The sequence below is a fragment of the Acanthisitta chloris genome, unplaced genomic scaffold (assembly GCF_000695815.1).
Source record: "Acanthisitta chloris isolate BGI_N310 unplaced genomic scaffold, ASM69581v1 scaffold16779, whole genome shotgun sequence".
Classification (NCBI taxonomy): Eukaryota; Metazoa; Chordata; class Aves; order Passeriformes; family Acanthisittidae; genus Acanthisitta; species Acanthisitta chloris.
Genome location: NW_008689980.1, coordinates 1 through 20101, shown reverse-complemented (window position 1 = coordinate 20101; position 20101 = coordinate 1). Strand labels below are relative to the sequence as shown.

General features: G+C 38.4%; 1 protein-coding gene across 1 annotated transcript; it reads right to left on the bottom strand.

Annotated features, from left to right (window-relative positions):
* Window positions 1-469: 469 nt before the first annotated feature.
* On the bottom strand, window positions 470-18017 carry SEC22A (SEC22 vesicle trafficking protein homolog A (S. cerevisiae)). The gene is made up of 7 exons (XM_009081648.1): window positions 17781-18017; window positions 15404-15607; window positions 13528-13691; window positions 12075-12269; window positions 7342-7460; window positions 4194-4259; window positions 470-840 (listed from the first exon to the last, which is right to left on the bottom strand). The coding sequence occupies exons 2-7, from the start codon at window positions 15583-15585 to the stop codon at window positions 640-642; spliced, it is 927 nt and encodes a 308-aa protein (XP_009079896.1). The 5' UTR covers window positions 15586-15607; window positions 17781-18017; the 3' UTR covers window positions 470-639.
* Window positions 18018-20101: the final 2084 nt, after the last annotated feature.

Below are 20101 nucleotides of genomic sequence, written 5' to 3'. Positions count from 1 at the left end.
AAGGATAATTAAAAGAAAATCATTAGTGAAAAAACACTAAAGAACTTATAGCACTAGACAGAGGGCCACGGGTGAAGCTGATCCCCAAAAACTGAGTTTCCAGGTTACATTTTAATTAAGAAAACATTCACACATATGTCAATGTGAAACAAAACATTCCAAAATTTAGCATCTTACACATTCCACATCTAGTTTGCTAATATGCCATAGCATTATTATTACTTATTTGGCCTATTCCCTACTGCCTCACAAAGGCAAAACTGATTTTGGAAGTGAAAAGCTTGCATGATATGCAGAACACATACTCTACACATTCCTTCCACTAACATACTTTTGAATGAAGCTTTTTTATGCCAGCAAATTCCCCAAAATTGGTGTCCCTACATACATTTCACTGCATGGATATGCCCCACTTTCCTCCTCCAGTCCCATATTCTTTTGTGTCCTTGCCAAGAAAATAAAAAATAATTAAAAAAAAAGGTTCAACCATCAAGTGAAAAATGTCCACAGGCATCTCACACTGAATTGTTAAAAAAAAAAAGCCCCATCCAGACAGCATCTTCTTTTGGAGAACAGCTTTACATTCCTGAGAGTGAGTAACTACTGGAACAAGACCTCCTGTAAGTGTTCCAGGACTGGTCAGACATTGTAGTCAGGAGACTTTCCCTGTGGCTGTCGCAGTCGGATTTGTAAGGTAGAAAATGCTCCCACAGTCACATGGAAGAAGAGCTGCCACAGGTTGCGCAGTTCATACAGGTACATGTTACACAGGCAGATCAGCCCAAAGGACAGGAAGGATTTGGCATTCCTCCAGCCCGTGTAGTATACAAACAGGTAACACTGCCAGGAAACAAAAAAGGAAGCAGATTATCTCATGGGAAATAACTTCCACTGAAGAAACACTATGGAGTCACTGAGAAATTACAGACAAAACAAGGAAAAGTTTGACTCGAACATGTAAGAACAGGATCACTTCAGCAGCCATGGAAGGGTGAGCAGTACCTGATGTCAATACATTTAGGTTCCATGAAACCCCTTCTGAGAACAATTCTCTCATAATAATTGATCAGTGCCTGCAATGAGTGGCTCATGACAAAAGAAAGTGGATGTTCCCAGAAATCTCTAGTCAAAATACACTCTGTTCCACCTGAGCAGGGGGGAAGGAACAAGAGCCACTGATAACTCTTCTTCAGGCAAAGCAACAGGAAGGATAGGGAGGACACCAGGGGTAAAGCCAAGGATTAACTGGTACATGCAGACAGGGCCACAAACAGCCACTCCAGCTGCTGCAAGTGGATCACATCTGGAGAGAAACACACAGCTGCTCAGGTGTAATTCTACCACACATTAAGGGTCTGTTTCTGCACACTGTGGTGTAACGGTGTCAGGACAGCCCACAGTTCCTTACTCTGACTTCTCCCTACTGCAACTGAAATCTGTTCAAGTCTCTCACCTCAGTTTTCATCTCTAAATGGACACAGCTTTTAAGCATTATTTTTACTTCTGCTGCTGTTCAAATTACTTTCTTAACTGCTAATAAAAAAAAGTTCTTTTCCCCCCCTGGATTCTAGGTGTTTCTGCCTGCTGAAGAAAGTTTTCACTGCGCTTTAAGGTAGATAACATTATTTGTGCTTACTTTGCATTCCAAATCTGTTCCCAGTAGATATATAACCATGCTCACAAAAATTTAACAGCATCCATCATCAGATTATCTAAGTGTCATTTCCGTTCTTCTTGAGCGTTTGCCACATTTTATCAGTGAAACTCTACTTTTTTTTTTCATTTTTCATGTTCCTCAAAAAAGAGCCGAAGCTTTGCACATTTGCAACTGAACAATGCAATTTATTAAGGTTACTTTATATTCTGTTTGATCTCAACCACTTTGCTATGAAGCGTGTGTTTCCACTGCAAGGCTGGCTGAGATCAACAAAGCTACTTGTAATTTCTGGGTATCTATCTCCAGGGAGGTGAGTACTGGCAGTATCAGTAAGATTTGTATGTCCTTCCTCCAAAGCTAAAACTAGAGATGAGTAATCTGCATGTTTCAGAATCCAGAAGAGTTGCTCTGAACCTGCTTGGCCATTTTGAGCAGAGTAAATGCAACCCACTTGTGCTGACAGTTTCAGAAGACATATCTAAAAGAGCAATTAGTTGGTACTAACATCTCAGCAATAAGAATTCAGCTCATTTCCTCGTGTTGTCGCTTGCACTGACAATGTATGAAGAAGTGTGACTGCTTCCAAGATTAAAACAAGAGTCAGGATATGCTTCATCAAAATGATTAACAAATATGAAGGGCTGAAAAACCAAAAACACTACAGAAGTTTAAAAATGCTACTGCAACATGATGCCGAATGACTGAATTTCAGTGAAGAACTGGTTTCAGTTAATTCTGAAGTTTATCTTTAATCAGTGTAGGTCCGAGGTGCTGGAAGATTTGTCCCTTGCAAAACAGAGCACCAGTCAAAAGGCCAAACACTGGTTTTAACACCTTACTACAAGTGCTGTTATCAAACTATTGAGGGTTTTTTCACTCCTAAAGGGAAGTGTTATTCTGGCAATCACTGAACATGCTTTTCTGTAGAAAGCTACTCTGTGCTGCTTCAGAGATTTTGATTTTTGATTTTTTTTTAATACGTGTTAGGAAACGACTGAAGACTTTGCTCCAGAGGCTTTGCACATCAGGTACAACTGAAACAGTTGTTACTTTTGGACACTTTCTTCTTCAGACTAGAAACACTGGAGGAACACAAAACATGCCAGTGAGTCTGAAACATCATATCCCAGGGAAGTCCTGGTTTTTGCCAGCACACCTGGGTTACAAACATTTCTTGGAAACTAGAAACACATTGCTATGTTGTTGTTAACTAAACAAGACAACACAGCATGGTATGTGCCTGGTGTGTGAATGGCAACGAGGTGTGCTGCCATGCAACACAGGCAATTAAGGTCCTGAACTCCTAAGTGTGGCAAAAGAACATCAGAATGTGCCAGAGAACCAACAACCCTCTCAGTTCTGAAAACTGACCAATGACATGTTGCAGAGATGATTTCAGAGGGTGAGGAAGAGTACACTCCAAGTCGCATGGACTCTTTCTTTCTAACAGCTCTACTCGAGGCAGACAGTGCAGGAAAGACCTATGTCCTTACATCTCAACGCACAGACATGAATCCTTTATAAAGAATAAGGTTTCTAATATGGGAGAGGAGGAAAGAATGTGCATTTTTCAAAAAAAAAAAAAAAAGAATGGAGGAGCTCCAGCTTATCTGATATGGAACAGACTGTTGGTGTGGAAAATTAACAACCATCTGAACTATTTAAAGGCAGAAGTTGACAGAAAGTCACCAAGTGATGAAGTTGTATTGTGACATTTTGGTAGAGATATGTTGTACAGAATGGAGATTACAGGTAACCTGGACAAAAGGCTGACTGATAAAAGGGCTGATCTAAAAGGAAAATCCTGAGACTATTCTGTTTTACTGACACTGCGCTAAACATTGGCACACAGAAAAAAAGTAGAATTTACATACTCTGCAAGTGCAAGTAACAGTCAAAGGAATTATAATAACAGCAATTGAGCTCAACAGACACTGCAGACACAGCTTAATGTAACAGCAGTGTCACTGAATGGCAGATGGCAATGGGCACGAGAAACCCTTGTTATAAATTATACAGGAAAGTCAAATTCAGATGCAGAAATGGAAAACCCACAGATGTGAAAAGCATCGTGAAGTATCAGACAGGAGAAGGAAAGCACAGTGAAAAGTGCCTGAAAGCTCTGAAAAGGAAAGAAATGCACAACAATGTACAAAGTGAGGAAAATTCTGGGGTGTAGTGCCTAGCTATTAAGTAAGGCATTTCTTCTGATGGTTTAAGTCTACCTGAACTTTGAAACTACTACTTAAAGAAAATACTATAACCTGCACTGCTGGTGATTTCAGAGGTAAATTGTAAGCTCCAAACAGAAAAGTAAATGTCTCAGTCTTCTAACTGGAGAAACACGTCAGCAAACAGAAGCTCTTTGTGTCAGCCTACTATATGATAGTTTATGATTAATGAAATAAAACAGTGCAGAAATTATCTTTTATCATCACCCCATTCAAGTATCTGTGACATTTAAGCATGATGACATTTGTGCACAACTGGGTAATGTTTCTAAACTCTGGTGAATTATGCAGAGGGAAGAACACACCTGGTACAAACAGGCTGCTGTTCCAAGAAAAAATGCAATAACATAGCTGAAGTCTTCACCTTCATTCTGTGAGGATAAAACAAAACAAAAAGCCAAGTTGTACAATGTGTCAGTGAAATACCAGTCATTTACAGTCTGAAAGTTATTAATTATTCTATGTTAAAATAGTTTCACATAGATATTTATAATAATCCTTATCCTACACTAAACCAAGAGCTAGGGCTAATCAGTGCTTACATTTACATCTGGGAAAAACACACCAAGGTCTGGAATCTGACCAAAATGTTTATTCACAAGAGACAAGTAATGCTGAGATTTCCAAGAGCCTTAAAGCAAGTCCAGGTCTAACACTGGATACTTACCTTCTCCAGATGCCTTTGAAAAGTCATTATCTTTAATATCAGCTTTGCAGAACTGTGCCTTCCTCCAGCTCCACAAAATGGAAACGAGATAGAAGGCAAAGACCCAAACTGGCCACTAGGGTGGGGTAAAACTCTACACAGAGAATAAGGAGGCAGCTCTGCACTCCTGGCAGTGAGAGCGAACAGCAGCGCAGGAATTTATCAGAGACCATTGGAAATTAAGTTTTCTTGAAGGAAAATATGGAAAAATTTACTAGAAGTGACAGATCTTTCTCCTATGTGTTAAAAAAAACCCCAAAACAAACCCTTCTAAACTTATTCAAACGGGTTGATATAGTTTCTACAGAGCTGAGCAGAATAAATTTACATATTCAGTGACTATTCTAACTGCATTTGCAACAAACATCAATCAAAACCTTTCCCCGGAAAAAAATGGGTACCCATGCAAATGCTATTCCTTGAGAGTGAATACAATTTTGAGAGGAAGGTGGTCCATTAGGAAATACAACTTGCGTCTGCTCAGAGCATGTTCAGAGTGAAGCATCTCCAGTGTTGGCTAGGAAAAACTTTGTATATCTGCACATACAACTCACTTACACAGTGCAGTAACTCCTACACCCTGTGTAAGTCTTGCCTCGGTGCCACTACAGATTTGCTGGTCTACAGCTACAGATTGTACCAGAGCTTTACTAACACCCATACAAAAAATCTGATTATAAAGGAAACGATAATTCAGAGATGCTTTTGATGACTTCTTACAAGACATTCCATTAATCATGTTTTGGATTATTTCTCCTTAAACCTTGTGGATTTTTCCATAATAAAGTAAATTGAGAGAAATTTTAATGGATTTTTAGTGTGCCTCATTTGTGGGAAATGGAAATTATCTTCCATCTGTACTGCCATCTATTACCCCCAGATGCAATGACATATAGAATAAAATTAACTGGCTGTCCTGTCATCACTTACATAGGTTAATCTAACACTGGCATTCCTTTTCAAAAAATCAGCTGCAGAAAGGTAACAAAATAAGTTCTAGAAACAGCACACTAAGTGGCAGAAATCTGTTCAGTACTATTTGTACTCCAGTGTACTTTAAATTCACTCCTATTTATAAACTGAGAGAATTGTGCATAACACAGAAAAATCTAATTAGGGATAAGTATTCACTATTTCATTCTTGGGTTTTCTTTATTAAAAAAAACACCAAAAACAACTCAAAAAGAAGGACCTAGCATGGAACATTTTCAATAGTCCTGTTCATCTATCCATTAGCCTTCAGGAAATGCTGAGACCTCAATGTTACTGCTTATTAAATCTTTATATATAGCAATAACTATTTAAGACATCTGGAATACAGGTCATCCTCTTTACCTTACTTCCATAAGAAATCCATTAAGTACCAAAAATATTGCAGTTAGCTGGTGAAAGTCCTAGAGACTAAGACTCACAAGGAGCAGCTGAGGAAATGTTTAACCTGGAGGAGAGGAGGCTCAGGAGTGAACTTATTACTCTCTGCAGCTACCTGAAAGGAGCCTGTAGCAAGGTGGGTGTCTCTACTCCCAAGTAACAAGTGATAGGATGACAGGAAATGGCTTTAAGTTGCACCAGGGGAGGTTTAGATTGGATGTTTGAAAAATTTCTACCCTGAAAGGCTTGTCAAGCACTGGAACAGGCTGCCCAGGGAAGTGGTTGAGTCACCATCCCTGGAGGAATTTAAAAGCTTTGTACATGTGGCACTTAGGGACATGGTTTAGTGGTGAACTCAGCCGTGCTGAGCTAATGCTTGGACTCAGGTCTTTTCCAACCTAAATGACTCCATGATTTTATAAAGTCCAGATATATGTTTGAATAAAAAGATTATCTATCTGCCAAGCAAGAGGATTACTATTTTCTTCTGAAGCCTTCCATAGGGTTTTTGGTTTCTACCTCTATCACCACACCAACAGAGCCATGAAATGGAAAGGAAGTCTTTTTCTGTGGTAGAACACATGAACTCTCTGTGCACGCTGCAAACACTACCAGCACATTCACTGGAATTGCTTGGAATCACAAACCACTAGCAGTGCCACCGTAGCAATGAGAACACAACCAGCAGAAGAAATGTAATACAGAGAAGCTGAAAGGCTACAGGGAGGGTCAGAGGAGAGAGTTTACAGAAAATGATGTGTTTGGGGAGGTTGTTTTGGTGGGGGGAGTGTTCTTTGAGGAGGTGAGGGGGGTTTAGAAGAAATCACTGGACAGTTGTCCCTTAAATTGATCCTTTCAGCACCCAAAGAGAAATAAGCATCCTACTTAAGGAGTCTTATTAAAGACAAAGAAAAACTAAAACAGGTTTCTAAAAAACAATTTTACAAATCCTGTTTAAAGATCCCTCCCCAGTCTGTGGACTTTTCAAAAACACTGGCCAGATTTTCCAAGCTGTTCATCATTTCACTCAAGTGCTTTTAAATAGCATCTATAGAAATTAAATGCCTCATACACTGGCATAAATTTAGAAAACAGAACATTATGTTCACATACACTCACTGCTACCAAGGTACCTAGGGAAGGAGTTGGCCACCCACTTTCCACTGCTGCTGAAACTCACAGCCTCAATGAATGAGGCATCACACCCAAGAAGGATGCACAGATCACAAACACAGGGTTCAAAAACAGAGGCCTGACCTAACAAACAGCATTTCTGGAAATAAAACTGGCAAGACTTAGTTCAAATAGCATCTTCTAAAGTGATAATTATGATTGCTATGATGCATAACTTTTAAATTCATGGACATGTACGATACCTGGAGAAGGCTTTCTATGGCATGAAAGCCACGAATTAAATTCAAAGCTCCACATAACAGACTAAGCACAAATGAGACAATCCCTGGCAGAGTCACAGGTTCCAGACGCTGATGAGGAGCTGCAAAGCAGAAGATCAAAAAAAGATACCAAAGGTCAAAGCAATGTCTTTAGAAAATTAGTAAAATAGCAATCTCATTTTTCAGAGGCTTCTAGGCTCAAGAGATCACTGAAGCAAACCACAAAATGTCAATCTTTTTTTTCTAAAAAGAAGAAGAAACATTTAAAATATTTCAGAACAAGGTTTAACAAAAAGAAAAATTTCCTTCAGTTCACATATATAACTGTTTCGTTATATCTAGTCTCTACCTCAATACATTTCATTTATTCAGTATGGTACTGGTAGCTGCTCACACATGCCAGGAAATCAATAGTAAAAGATGCACTTGCTAGTGAAATCTGTCCACAATTAGTAAACAGCTAATAAGTCATGTATCTCCTCTCACAACCTCCACTGCCCTTTAACACTAACGCATGAGCCAGATATGGAGGCTGATTTAGCTTGTTTGCTGAACAGAAGCTATCACAGTCCCATGCCTTAAAAATTGCAGCCAGTGAGTGCTACCAAACACACAAAAAAACAGCTCTGAAACTAAGTTAGCATCTATACAGACCTTCCAGACAGTGCTTAGAAACCTCTTAGAAAACACATGAAAATGAAAACACACTTTCTTACCATGCACACCCACTCCTTGAGGCTTATCTAGGGTCACAAGTGTGTAACAGTTGTGTATGTTCCTCATTCCTGTGTCTTTCCATAATTAATAACAGAAAGCAAATATGACAAAACAATGCACAACTACTAACAGTCTGGATGACACTGGGAAAACAATGTGACTACTGAGCCAGACCCAAATCATTCTGTTCAAATCAACCAAGTGTAAAGATGTGAACAATGAGGTTAATGAACTGTAACGTTAATAGAGAGAGGGGTGTCGATCCCAGTTCTTTGCAATGCACAGACCCAGGAAAAAGGTTTTTCAAGCACTTTATGAAGTTACAGAATCTAAAGAAAAAATGACAAAAGCTATTTCCCACTGATAAGCAGGCAGGGCTGTCTAATTATGAGTGTCTGGTAACACAAAAATAAAACACAGAACAAGTTCAGATAATTCATTTGTGCTGAATTTAACAGTGTGATCAGTTGGGGGTTTTTTTAAATAAAAGCATAACCCTTATTTAACTTTCAGAGCTGTTCTGACTGTAGGGCACATAACTCCCAGCAATCACTCAGTAGAGGTTAGATATGCTATTTGCATCCCAAACCACTCTCGTTCTGCAACTCCTAACTGCTTGTTTAGCTTTGGCTTTTTTAAACCATCTCATCTAGAGAGTGGCAAAAAGCTGAGGGGGTGTGTGACTGTTTTTAGCCAAAAGTAATTCCATTTCATTAACTGGTGGATAAAATTAGCCCACTGCTCTCCACACATAGCTCCCCTGACAATCTCATTTTCCCCATGTATCAGGTAACTTAAAATCACCCTGTGTTAAAGCAGCACTTAAAACACCACTTCGAGAACAGGGAGGGTGGAAAAGTAAAGAGCCTTGTCAGTTAGATCAAGAGCATCTATGAAGGATCATAAAATACCAGTTTTTATCTCTTATTAAAATATGAAAACAAATTACAAAAATTCAAAGGACATTGCACACTGCTGCTGATGTCATTAAACTCTCCAGAGCCGAACAGATTTTAGTGCTACAAGCAAAGCAACAAGAGCCATTTATATATGAAAAAATGAAGGCAAAACCAAAAGAATGAAGGAGGAATGTCAGAGCAGGCAGGGGCAAGGGCAGCTGAGCTGATACATCCATCAATCTTAGAAATGCAATAAGTGCCATATCAAACATCCTCAATTCAAAGCACAAATACTGAATTTAATGTTGACATTTAAATAAAAATTTAGGAAAATTACACGATGTGAGAAACTGCACTACTTGTAAAAATGTTTATTTAAAACTAAAGTGTAAAAAAAAAAATTAAAACCAAAAATTGAGTATTCTCATCAGGCAGAAAATAACTTCTTATTTGACGACTGTTCCTTCATTGCAAAAAAGCTTAGGAAACAGTAAATTTACACCAACATAAAGCATCACACATCAGCATGCTGTCACCTCTTTCTAATGCCTGCCAACACCTACACTCACCTCTGAAGGAAAATTCCATCTATAATCTGCACACTTCATGCTTCACACACTCATAATTACCTCACAATTCCTCACCACACAGCACAAGTTGCACTGAAGGAGAAGAGCAGCTACTTTCAGTTACTTTAGCAACATGGGAGGCCTGGACAGTACACCAGGGCTACACATTCAGCTACTGTATAAGCAAGTACCAGTCACTGCTTCCCCAGAATGGCCCAAACTAACACGGCCAAGTCTGCCACAAAACAAGACTTGCATCCACCTAACTTCCTACCTCCACACACTCTTCAACCTGATTTAACATCCTTGGTCCTACTTTTTAACAGGACAGCACATTCAGGAAATTACACTAGGCAAACCATATCTTTTTGTGAGAATTTGTCCTTAGAGCTATGGAGAAACTTTGAAGTGTAGCCAACTGAGTGGGCAGCAAATATCCAGAGAAAGTTCTTTTCAAGGGTGGAGAGAAGTGATGAATGTATAGAATTACAAAACCACTAGCAGACTTGCTAAAAACGACACTGTTATTCAATAGCATCTAAAATGTGAAGAGCTGAAAAGGAGCAAAGTGCAAACCTCTCATAATGTACAGCCCTTTGATGGAGAGTTTCTACAGCAACTCAAGGAAGGAAGTGGATAACTGAACAGAGATCTATGGAATTCAGAGGAAAAGAAAGTTAAAAGTAACTGAAAGAGAAACAGAAGAAAATTGACATGGAAAGAAAAGAGGACAACAGAACCGTTTCTGCAGGACAAAAGTTGTGGAGAGGCAGGTGAAAAAATAAGAAGACCAACTGACAATTATTGTTTAATCTTACTTTATAGTAAAAAGGGAAATGGTTCGTATGCATTTTAATTTACTCATATGACTTTCCAACACTTTTACTCAGAAACTTGATAAAAACCTCCTCCATGAACAACTTTAAAAAACCCCCAGCCAATTCTGGCATAGGCCAACTTCTCTCATCCTTGTTGCTTTTTCTTTTCCCAACTGCAGAAGGTTTGAATCTAGACAATTTTCAGAGTGAACCAGTTGCCACTTCTGCCACCATAACCTTTTCCACAAGGCCGAATTACATGACAATAATTAAGAGCAAATAATATAAGCATCAAAAGTGGCAAAAGAAAGTATCACAGGATCACATGCCTTTATAAACAGCCCACAGATGTAAGCAGGAAGGAGATGATTAAAGGTATGTACAGTGCTGCTTAAAAGATTCCACTGTTTAAGTAATTTAAACATCTTCACACTTTTATTAATTTTCCAGATTCTAACTCTTATACTGTTAAGCTGCAAATACAGAGATGGTAAACTATTTCTACAACAGTGTCTCATAGCACCTGGACTTCTCAAGACTGGGGCACCAGAGTACAAATAGGGCACCCCAGGGATTATTGTTTGCTTTTCATCTTTAATAGAAAGTAGTTTTCAATCTTCTAGAGTAATCCTTATGAGTAAGGACATAACAAGGATAATGCACTAGCAAAGAGATCCTATTAACATATGATATAATAATATACAAATATACACAAAAATATTGTATATACAATATATCCACAGACTGCACAAAATGAAGCTGATCTTTCATTGCAAAACTCCAGGAAGTGTTTAGATTTATAATTGCAGTTTTCACCCTGACACTGTAAAGTGAATGGCATCAGTGTATGTCAGCCCAGGATAACTTATAGACAGAGGGGCCTTTGGGAAAAAAGGGGAATATATTAAGTAATTAAAATCAACACTTCCTTTCATTCTATTTATGATTTTGCTTCACTAGACTTGGCAGACTGAGATCAGATGACATCAGTTTCACGTGTGGAGTCCATGTATTAGTGCAAGGACTTGGCAAGTCTTAAGCTCCCGTCCTGCTGGGAAATACCTGCAGGTGGGCATCAAAGTGATTCAGAGCATCCACTTAATAGCACAAACCTTTAACCCAGGTCAAATTTACCTCCTATATGAAGTATAATAAAGTTTTAAAAGATTAATGACTACTTAAATTAATGTAGCAATTTTTATACAAAACTGCAATTATTAACATCATACACAAGGTACTTATTTTAGTGCACCTCTTAGCCAGCACAGCTCTTTGGATTTTCCTGCTTCCCAAAGTGCTGCTTCTCCCTGCAGCTCCTCTAGCTCCTGACACTCTGCTCTCAGCTTATGTCATCATTGGGTCTTACTGGGCAGAAATAAAAATTTTTAGAAATCTTAAAAGGTCAGAAAAAGAAACACCATCTCCTTGTTAAGTGCTCATCTTCATTTGCTTATTTTCATGCAGTTTTTTTCCCCTCAATAAAGCAGTGCATTGACCAGACTCATTTCTCTGAGTGCCTTGGGAAGATCTGCACTTTGAGCAGAGGACAAAACACACATCTAAGCTAAAATACACATAAGGTCATGGCAGCTTTATGCTTTAAAAACATGAAAAAGCTTTTTTTAAAGGAAAAAAAAACCACATCAAAAATGAATTCTACTACCCTTCATCTGTCTCATTTAAGGATACAAACCCAGAAGTCTGGAACTTACCTGCAGATATCTTACCAGTACCCTTATACTCCACCACAGATATATGTGCAAAGCCATTGGCTGAACCCAGTTCTGACAGGGAAATTTGATAAGGAGGTCTCAGTTTGATTTCTGTCTGCATGTCAGCAAGATTCATCTTTGTTGACAAGGAACGTGTGTTGTTGTATCTCTGTTTGGTCCTCTGGATGAAATTATCTGCGTAACATTTAAAATAAAATGGTGTAGTTTTGTGGGCTTTTGTTAATTAAATAATCCAAGTCCATAAAGCTCATTTTGCTACATCACGAACTGAAATATATTGTTTGAAGTCTTTGTATTTATCTTGGATTTTTAACAGTATTTCTGTTTTGTGGCTAATATATCATGGGTTATTTAATTCTGCAGATAAAAAAGAATTTAAGCTTTAGAAATCTAATTACTTAATAACTGTGAATAAACTAATGACTTTTCACTGCATGAGACTGAATGCATTTCTAACACAATGGATTTACTGCACTTATTCCAGCTTTTCTGTTAGTTTAGTAAACATCCTTATAAAAAAAAATAACTCCTGCATTCAAGTGTAAACATCCTTGAGTATGAAATGTGCTTGCAAAACATTCAGGAGAAGAAAATTAATACCATATAAAGACTTCAATAGACTTAATTTCTAACTTAACAACCAGTAGAACAAAGAAGGTGTTTGGGAAAGAAAAGAACAGTGTTCATAGAAATCTTCCTAAGGAAGACAATGATGTTATACAGAAACTGTTAATAACTGACTGAATTATAGACAGAAATCAAGCAAGTGGAATATCTTCCCCCATATTTCTAAAACTGCAGTTCTTTTTGCTCTAATGTGTTCTATGAGAATACCTAAAATAGCTGCCTAATAGTCAGCATTAAGCAACATAAATTAATGCAATTTGTAACAGCTGTTATGTGGTGCATAAGGGATGAGTTGCATTTGAGTTTGCATGACAAAAGATTAAATGCTTCACTGGATCATAAAACAAAAAAAAAATCTCCCCCTTTCATGTACTGAACACAAGTTACAGCACAGCTAAGAGCAAACACGAAACTGCAATCTTGTACTCAGAAATTTATGAAGTTCAGTGACTTTACAGATTAAGTATTTCACCAGGTATGAAGTCAAACAACTCCTAGGATTATTAACTAGGAGAAGATGAACTCCAGAGCTGGTCACACAAGGCTTAAACCAAAACCTACTGGAATGAACAGAAAGATTATAAGTAAGTTTGGACGAAAATCTAGTAGACTAATTTAATGCCCACAGAAGTATTTCTTTACAGACTAACAGGAGTTAAATCAGATTCTAAATCCACTTGAAATACAGCTATATTGTCCAAATCCTCTTGGACATTTTTGGTTTGTGTGCATTAAGTTGCATCTATTGAAATACTCACTTGTCTTAGTGTGAGAATCAAGGAAAAAAAAAGAGTCAGATCCTTACCAAACTCTATAAAACAGTACGGTCTGATTGCAGTATTCGTCTTCATCATATTGTAGGTAGTGATGAACTCCTTCTGAAGCTCATCCAGGAAGCAGAAAGCCAGGACACTGGGATAGTTTTCAGTGCACAGCATCATATAGCTTACCCCCAGGGAACTTATGAAGCTATAATTGAGACAACACATTCAAAATTTCAAACTTAAATCCAGGTAATTAGCTGCTTCCCTAGTCTGAGCTCATATTCTACAATCAGAAAAGTAAAAATTTATCTGTGGTAGCAAAGGAATTAATGTTTACTAAAAACTCCAATCTACTTCTAGGCAATGTTTTACTTGGACATCACACTGTACAATCACATGAGAAGCTGCATTACACATATATGTGCAGGTGTGTGTACATATGTGCACAGTCTCACGTATGCGAAACAGCAAATGAGAAACATACAGCAAGTTTGCCCCATTATAGCTTATCATTCATCTCAAATGCAGAACATGTGATTTGGTGCATCCCAAAAACGTAAAAACAGTTGGTTCTTTTAGAACACGTGAAGAAATAAAACTGTGAAATAAAGAAATAAAATCAGTAATTCTCCAAAGATAACAGCAAGGATGACCAGAGATTTCAAATATGAAATCAGAAAGGGATAATTTTCAACATACATATTGCATGTTGCATTTAGGCATTTCATTAGAGTCCATGTTTCCATGACAAATTCAAACTTCTTCAAAATCTTGATAGGTAACTTACACTATTACAAAAGTATTAAAACCCATCCTAAGCCTTATGCCTTGTTCTGAAAAGCTTCTTTTAAGCTAACCAGTTTACAAGCCAACTACAGCAGGGGTGGAAGGAGGAAAAAAAAAAAAAAAAAGACAAACCAATCAAAAACATTGACTGGAAACATATAGTCCATCCTGGGCCTAATCCCCAGAAAAGCTGGAAACTCAGGTGCTATACTTTCCACCCCTCTAACTTCTATGTGCTTGCTAGGCGTTAGGATGAAATTACCTCATAAAAAATAGTATATCTAAATCAGTATCAGAATTTAGCTCAGCTAAAGTGCAAGTGAACTACTACAAGTAGGTGCGCCTCGTTACCAACACTAAGTTGAAATCACATACAAAGCAAAGTTCCAAATAAACAACAAAGAATCACTTCACAATGATCCAAGTGTCACACTGTGAAATAATTATTGAGTTATGGTTGGGGTTAGGGCATGTCTCTCAGAAGTCAACAGAAATCCTGCAGGTGCAACAAAAGGGCCTAACAAACATCCTAACCAAGAGATTTCAAGAGTGCTGGTTACAAAAGTACCTGGGCAGTTTTTAAAATTTTTGTAGACTAAAGAGATCACTAGTTGAACTGTCATGGCTTACATGGTTTAAATATAAGAAATAACCTTGAAATTTAAGTAAGTATTGACAGTAGATTGGAAGGAAACCTATAGATAATCTAGTTCCAACCCCTGCCATGGGCAGGAACACCTTCCACTAGACCAAGCTGCTCAGAGCTCCATCACACCTCGTCCTGAACACTTCCAGGGATAATCATCCACAGCTTCTCAGGACAACCTGTGCCAGTGCCTCACCACCCTCACAGTGAAGAATTTCTTCCTAATATCTAATCCAAACCTACCCTCCTTCAGTTTAAAACCATAACCCCTTGTCCCATCACTACATGCCCTTGCAAAAGAACTTCAACCAAAGTTTGAGTAGGTTTCAAATCTTTCTTCAATTTCTCAGTTTTAAACTTCTGATACATAAATATTACCAAGAATTAATCTTAGTTTGATGAAGCATTTCTAATGTGAACTGTTAACTTTTTAACTCACAGACATAACCCAGGAGATTGCAAATACATACAAAAAGAAGCCTTACTTTATATTATACTGTCCAGTTTTCAGAGTACATCTATCAGGAAGCTGAGAAAGTTTCTTTGAAAGCATTTTGAAGTATTTTCTACATTCTTGCATCCCCGTGCTCTGGTCATAATCAGTTGATGCAGACAGTGGGAGTCCATCCCTCACACGGACCACAGAGGCAGATAAAATCATAGACATTGCCAACAGAGTTAAGGACAACCTACAACAAAACACAAATCAGGAGGAATCAGAATTAAGGTAAGAGCAAAAACGATGGAGTCAACTGTGACCAATCAAACTTCTCAAGCTGTATATTGGGTTTAGGCTTCAAATGGGGCACAGTGAGGATTTTCAAGTGTAACTCAAGGGTCCTAACTGAACAGGACCTATTAGTCTACAGATGTGCAGCAGCACATCTGACATCAGTGCCATGCTTCTAAGTATTTTTTACCTGAACTTCCACAAATCCTCACCTAGAAATACCTGTGGGGATTGAAACACTGTTACTTAGCCTTAGTACAACAGCAGCACTTTCATTAAACAAGAAGAGTCACTGCTTGAAGAGTACAACAATTAAGTCTAAATAAAGGACAAAAGCTAGAGAGGAAAAATGTGTACTGTAAAGATATGACAGATCCAGGTCTTGATCAAGCAATAATATTAATGTGCTTGCATGAAACTGTTATTGAGCACATGCTTAAGTATCCTGACAAACAGACACAACTTATATAATATCAAACAGGAAATCAAGGATTAGGACAGCAAGAAATGTAATCCAGCTTTTCCAGCTCAAAATGGGATTTCTTAAACATGAAATGTTCTGTTTCTTATCTGGGTCTCCATTTTCTTTAAATCTGCAGAATGTGTCTATCAGTATGACACAAATACTGAGCAGGTTGAAATGGTGCTAGCAAAGCCTACATGCTTTGACAGTATTTAATTTTCAAAGCATAATAATTAAAGCTTTGTGGAATACGGTCACTTTTAAAAGTTGGGTGTTTAAACATTTCTCAATCAGAAGGAGAAAATTTATAGTGGGCATTTAGCAGCATAAACACAGAGCCTGCAGACAGTATTTGGAGGCTGAAGACACATTTTTAAAGCCTTCAAGTTCTTCAAACTTTACGTTAAATCAAAACATTCAGGAGTTTAGCAAGACAAGCATTAAAAGAAGGATTACTGATCTGCTAAGTATCAGTACACAGATTTGGCCTCCTACAAGTGGGCGAACTGCTAGAATTTATACGAAGCCAAAAGCAAACACTTCCTCAGGCCCTAACACTGCTCTGCAGACTCCTACCAGATACTGCACCTATCACTTCGGAGACCATGAAAGAAACATTTCTGCCTCCCTCGGACGATGCTACGCAAGTCCCATCCAGTCACAAACTGCAAAAGGAAACAGATTTCTGAATACAGCTGAAATACGCTTCTGTGTGCAACACTGACATGTTTACAGCACGTCTCAAACGATGACGTGAAGGTGCTTTACAAGCCTCAGTCACTGAAGGACTGTATTCCCAAAAGTCAGGAATTCAAATTCTCCCCAAATAACACTGTCTCTTCATAGAAGAGAAGAAATAGTTATTTTTTCCCCTGAACTCTCACCTTTCCTATTTCCCACTACCCACGGGTTATATACACATATCAGGATATTTGCTGAATAATAAACAACACTCAGGTCTTTCAAGGTTATTTACTCCTCAGAGAGAAACAGGCATATAATAATGAAAGCACTGAAAATGTGCTGCAATTTTCAGTTCAAGGAATTCAGCTTCATCAGCAGTCAAACTTCTACCTCCTTGGAGATGCATCACATTAGCTGAATAAATTCCAAGTTAATACCCTTGTATTTTACTTGTACAGCACATCAGACTTTCCCTGAAGTCACAGCAGCAGTTGAAGCCACTGTTGCCTGCAGTGTGCTGAATACCTTTGGGCTTTTATCAGGTGCACTTGTTATTTCAGCACTTCACTAGGGAATTCACCTCCTGTACAAAGTGCTTTGATCAGCTGGACACAAAACCAGAAAAACAACCCCAACTTTAGGACTTGCTCTAGATTAGCTGCTGGTGCGAAGCATTTGAGAAATTAAACCCATAGTTCTAGAAACTTTCCCATCTCCGAGTTCATGCACATGATCCCAGAAGGACAATTCACACAGAATGCAAATGGACCCATTTGCCTAACTATGCTGCTAACCATATAACCAAGGCAGCAGCTGAAGAGCATGACAAAATTGCAAAGGAGCTTTAAACTGTAATGGTTCTCTGACAATAACCACCTCTACCACTTGGAACTCAATCCTCACAGGGACTTTGGGGAGCTATATCACTATAAACAAAAGAAGAACTATGTGATAGCAAAGTTTAAATACCTCCTCATTAACTTACTTGCACAAAACGTAATTTCATGGATCTGCATTTCCTCTGATGAAACAAATATCTCTCTTAGCACCTAACATGAAGGAAGGAACACAGCTCCATGCCCTGGTCCAGGAAAAGGCAGTGAATAGGACTGCACTGCAGGAGAGACTCAGAATCCTGTAGCCAGCTCTCAGAAGAAAAAATAATGTTCTGTTCACTTTTTAAATGATGTTGACGGTTAAAGTTCATGTTGAGCAACCTGATGAAATAAAAACAAACAGAAAAAGTTAGCAAATGTATTCACTGGCTAACAACATTCTTCAGCTCTTTTTGTGAGGGGGCAAACTAATTGGAAAGGCCTGAACACAGCCAGGGGAGGTTACTCAAAAGGTACTCAAAAAGAAAACTAGAATAATAAAGATCCTAAAATGGTTTTGTGTTCTTTAAGTGAAGTTCAGGCAGTCACATCACTTCAGCCATTTAAAATGGGAAAATACATTATCTGTCTGCACAGTGCATGAGTAACTCAGGGTAACACAACCTTTGACTCTGAATCCCACCATTCACCTCATACACTCAGTTTAATTAATGTGTGATTCCCTCTGCTCAGAACACTTCGGGAACACAACACAACCACATGCATTTCCAAAGCATTAAGATTTTCAGCATTCAATCTCACCATAGCTGCTTTGCTCCTACAACTAAGGACTATCAACAAATAAGTAAAAGAACATAAATACCACTAACAACAGCCTGTCTGCACAGACAACAGACAAAGCAAAGAATGAAGAGCCCTTTAGAGGTATTCTTTCAATTTCCATGTCTGCTCTACACATAAATAAATATTTGCACAAATCTAAACCAAAACTTTCTTCAAGACTCCTACTTATATTTACAGAAATTAGGCTCTCTAACAGAAGCCTCCACTGAAACTTGCCAATTCTCTTAACATCCCATAAAATCGCTTTGTGCTTAGGTGAACAATCTTCAGATCACCAGTCAGGCAGGTTTTGTTACCATCATCTTAAAAACCCAAGCAGTGAAAATATATACTTCTTCCTCAGCTCCTAACAGCAGAATCAGAAAGCTACCTAAAAAAAATGGTAATAAAATAAAACCACTTTGGTTGCAAGATCACACATATGTCAAGAGATGTGTAATACACACACTGCAACAGAACATTCAGCCTTACTTGAAAATGTATTAACATAGGATAAAAGTTTACTAAATGTTCAAAATGAAAGAGCTGCTCTACTCAGCTCTCAAAACAATACAGCTTTATAGAAGGAGCCAAGTGGTAAATTTAATATAGACTTACATAGGCAGAGATTGAAGAAAGAACGTTAAGGATATGGTACTGCTTTCAGAACTACCTCCAAATATCTTTTTTAAAGACCTGTTCAAAATCTCACGAAGTAATTCACCAAACTGTTACACATGTCATACATTTTCCTCCGAAAAATCTTTATCACTCAAACACCTGAAGATGACAAAAGGCTGCACTTCCACTACAAATGGTCTATAAATCTATTGCAGGTGCAAGCAAATGAACAGGGATCAGGTTTGCTGTGCCATTCTGGGACAGAGCTGAGGAATGTCAGACCCAAGCAGTGGGTTTTAGGCTCACAGGCACCACAGAGGGTTCTTCACAAGACACATCATCAGCCTGTGGAACTGCTTGTCACAGGCTGCTGTCCATGCTACAGTGTAATGTGAATTCAGGAGGCAACTGGAAAAGTTCACAGCAAAACCACCAGGGTTATTAGGACCAAAACACTGTTCTTTGCTCAGTAGGATTCTGACCCCCCCAAACAGGGAGAGTACACTACACCATGGAAGCATCACTCCATGCTTGCACTGCTCTTATGTTCAGTAAGTACCTACTTCTGCCTCATCTTTATTGTTTTCCCCTTACAGACCTTCAGAGCTGCAAATGAGGACTGGGAGAAATCATGGAAAAGAGGAACAGGGAGAAAGCTGTCCCAGACAGGTAAGACTCAGCTGAGTGGCCATTCCTCTAGCCTCCACCCTCCCTAGAGCTGTCCAATCCCTCACACACATCAACCTCCACTGCTTTCAGGAGCAGCAATTAGCACACGTGGCTGCTTTCATTTCCTCCCATGAACAGGAAATCTCAGACGATGGAAACCAGAACCTGTTTCACTGAATTATATTTTTTAGGACTTATTCAATTATCATCTTGTTTATTTCTGTGTTATGACGGTGTTTGATCCTGAGGCAGCGTCTAGAAAAGCCCTAGAAAGTGGTTATACATTCCAGCTTTAACAAACTGGTAATCCAACTTGTAACCTGACAGTAATTCACAGAATCATGGAATTTTAGAGGTT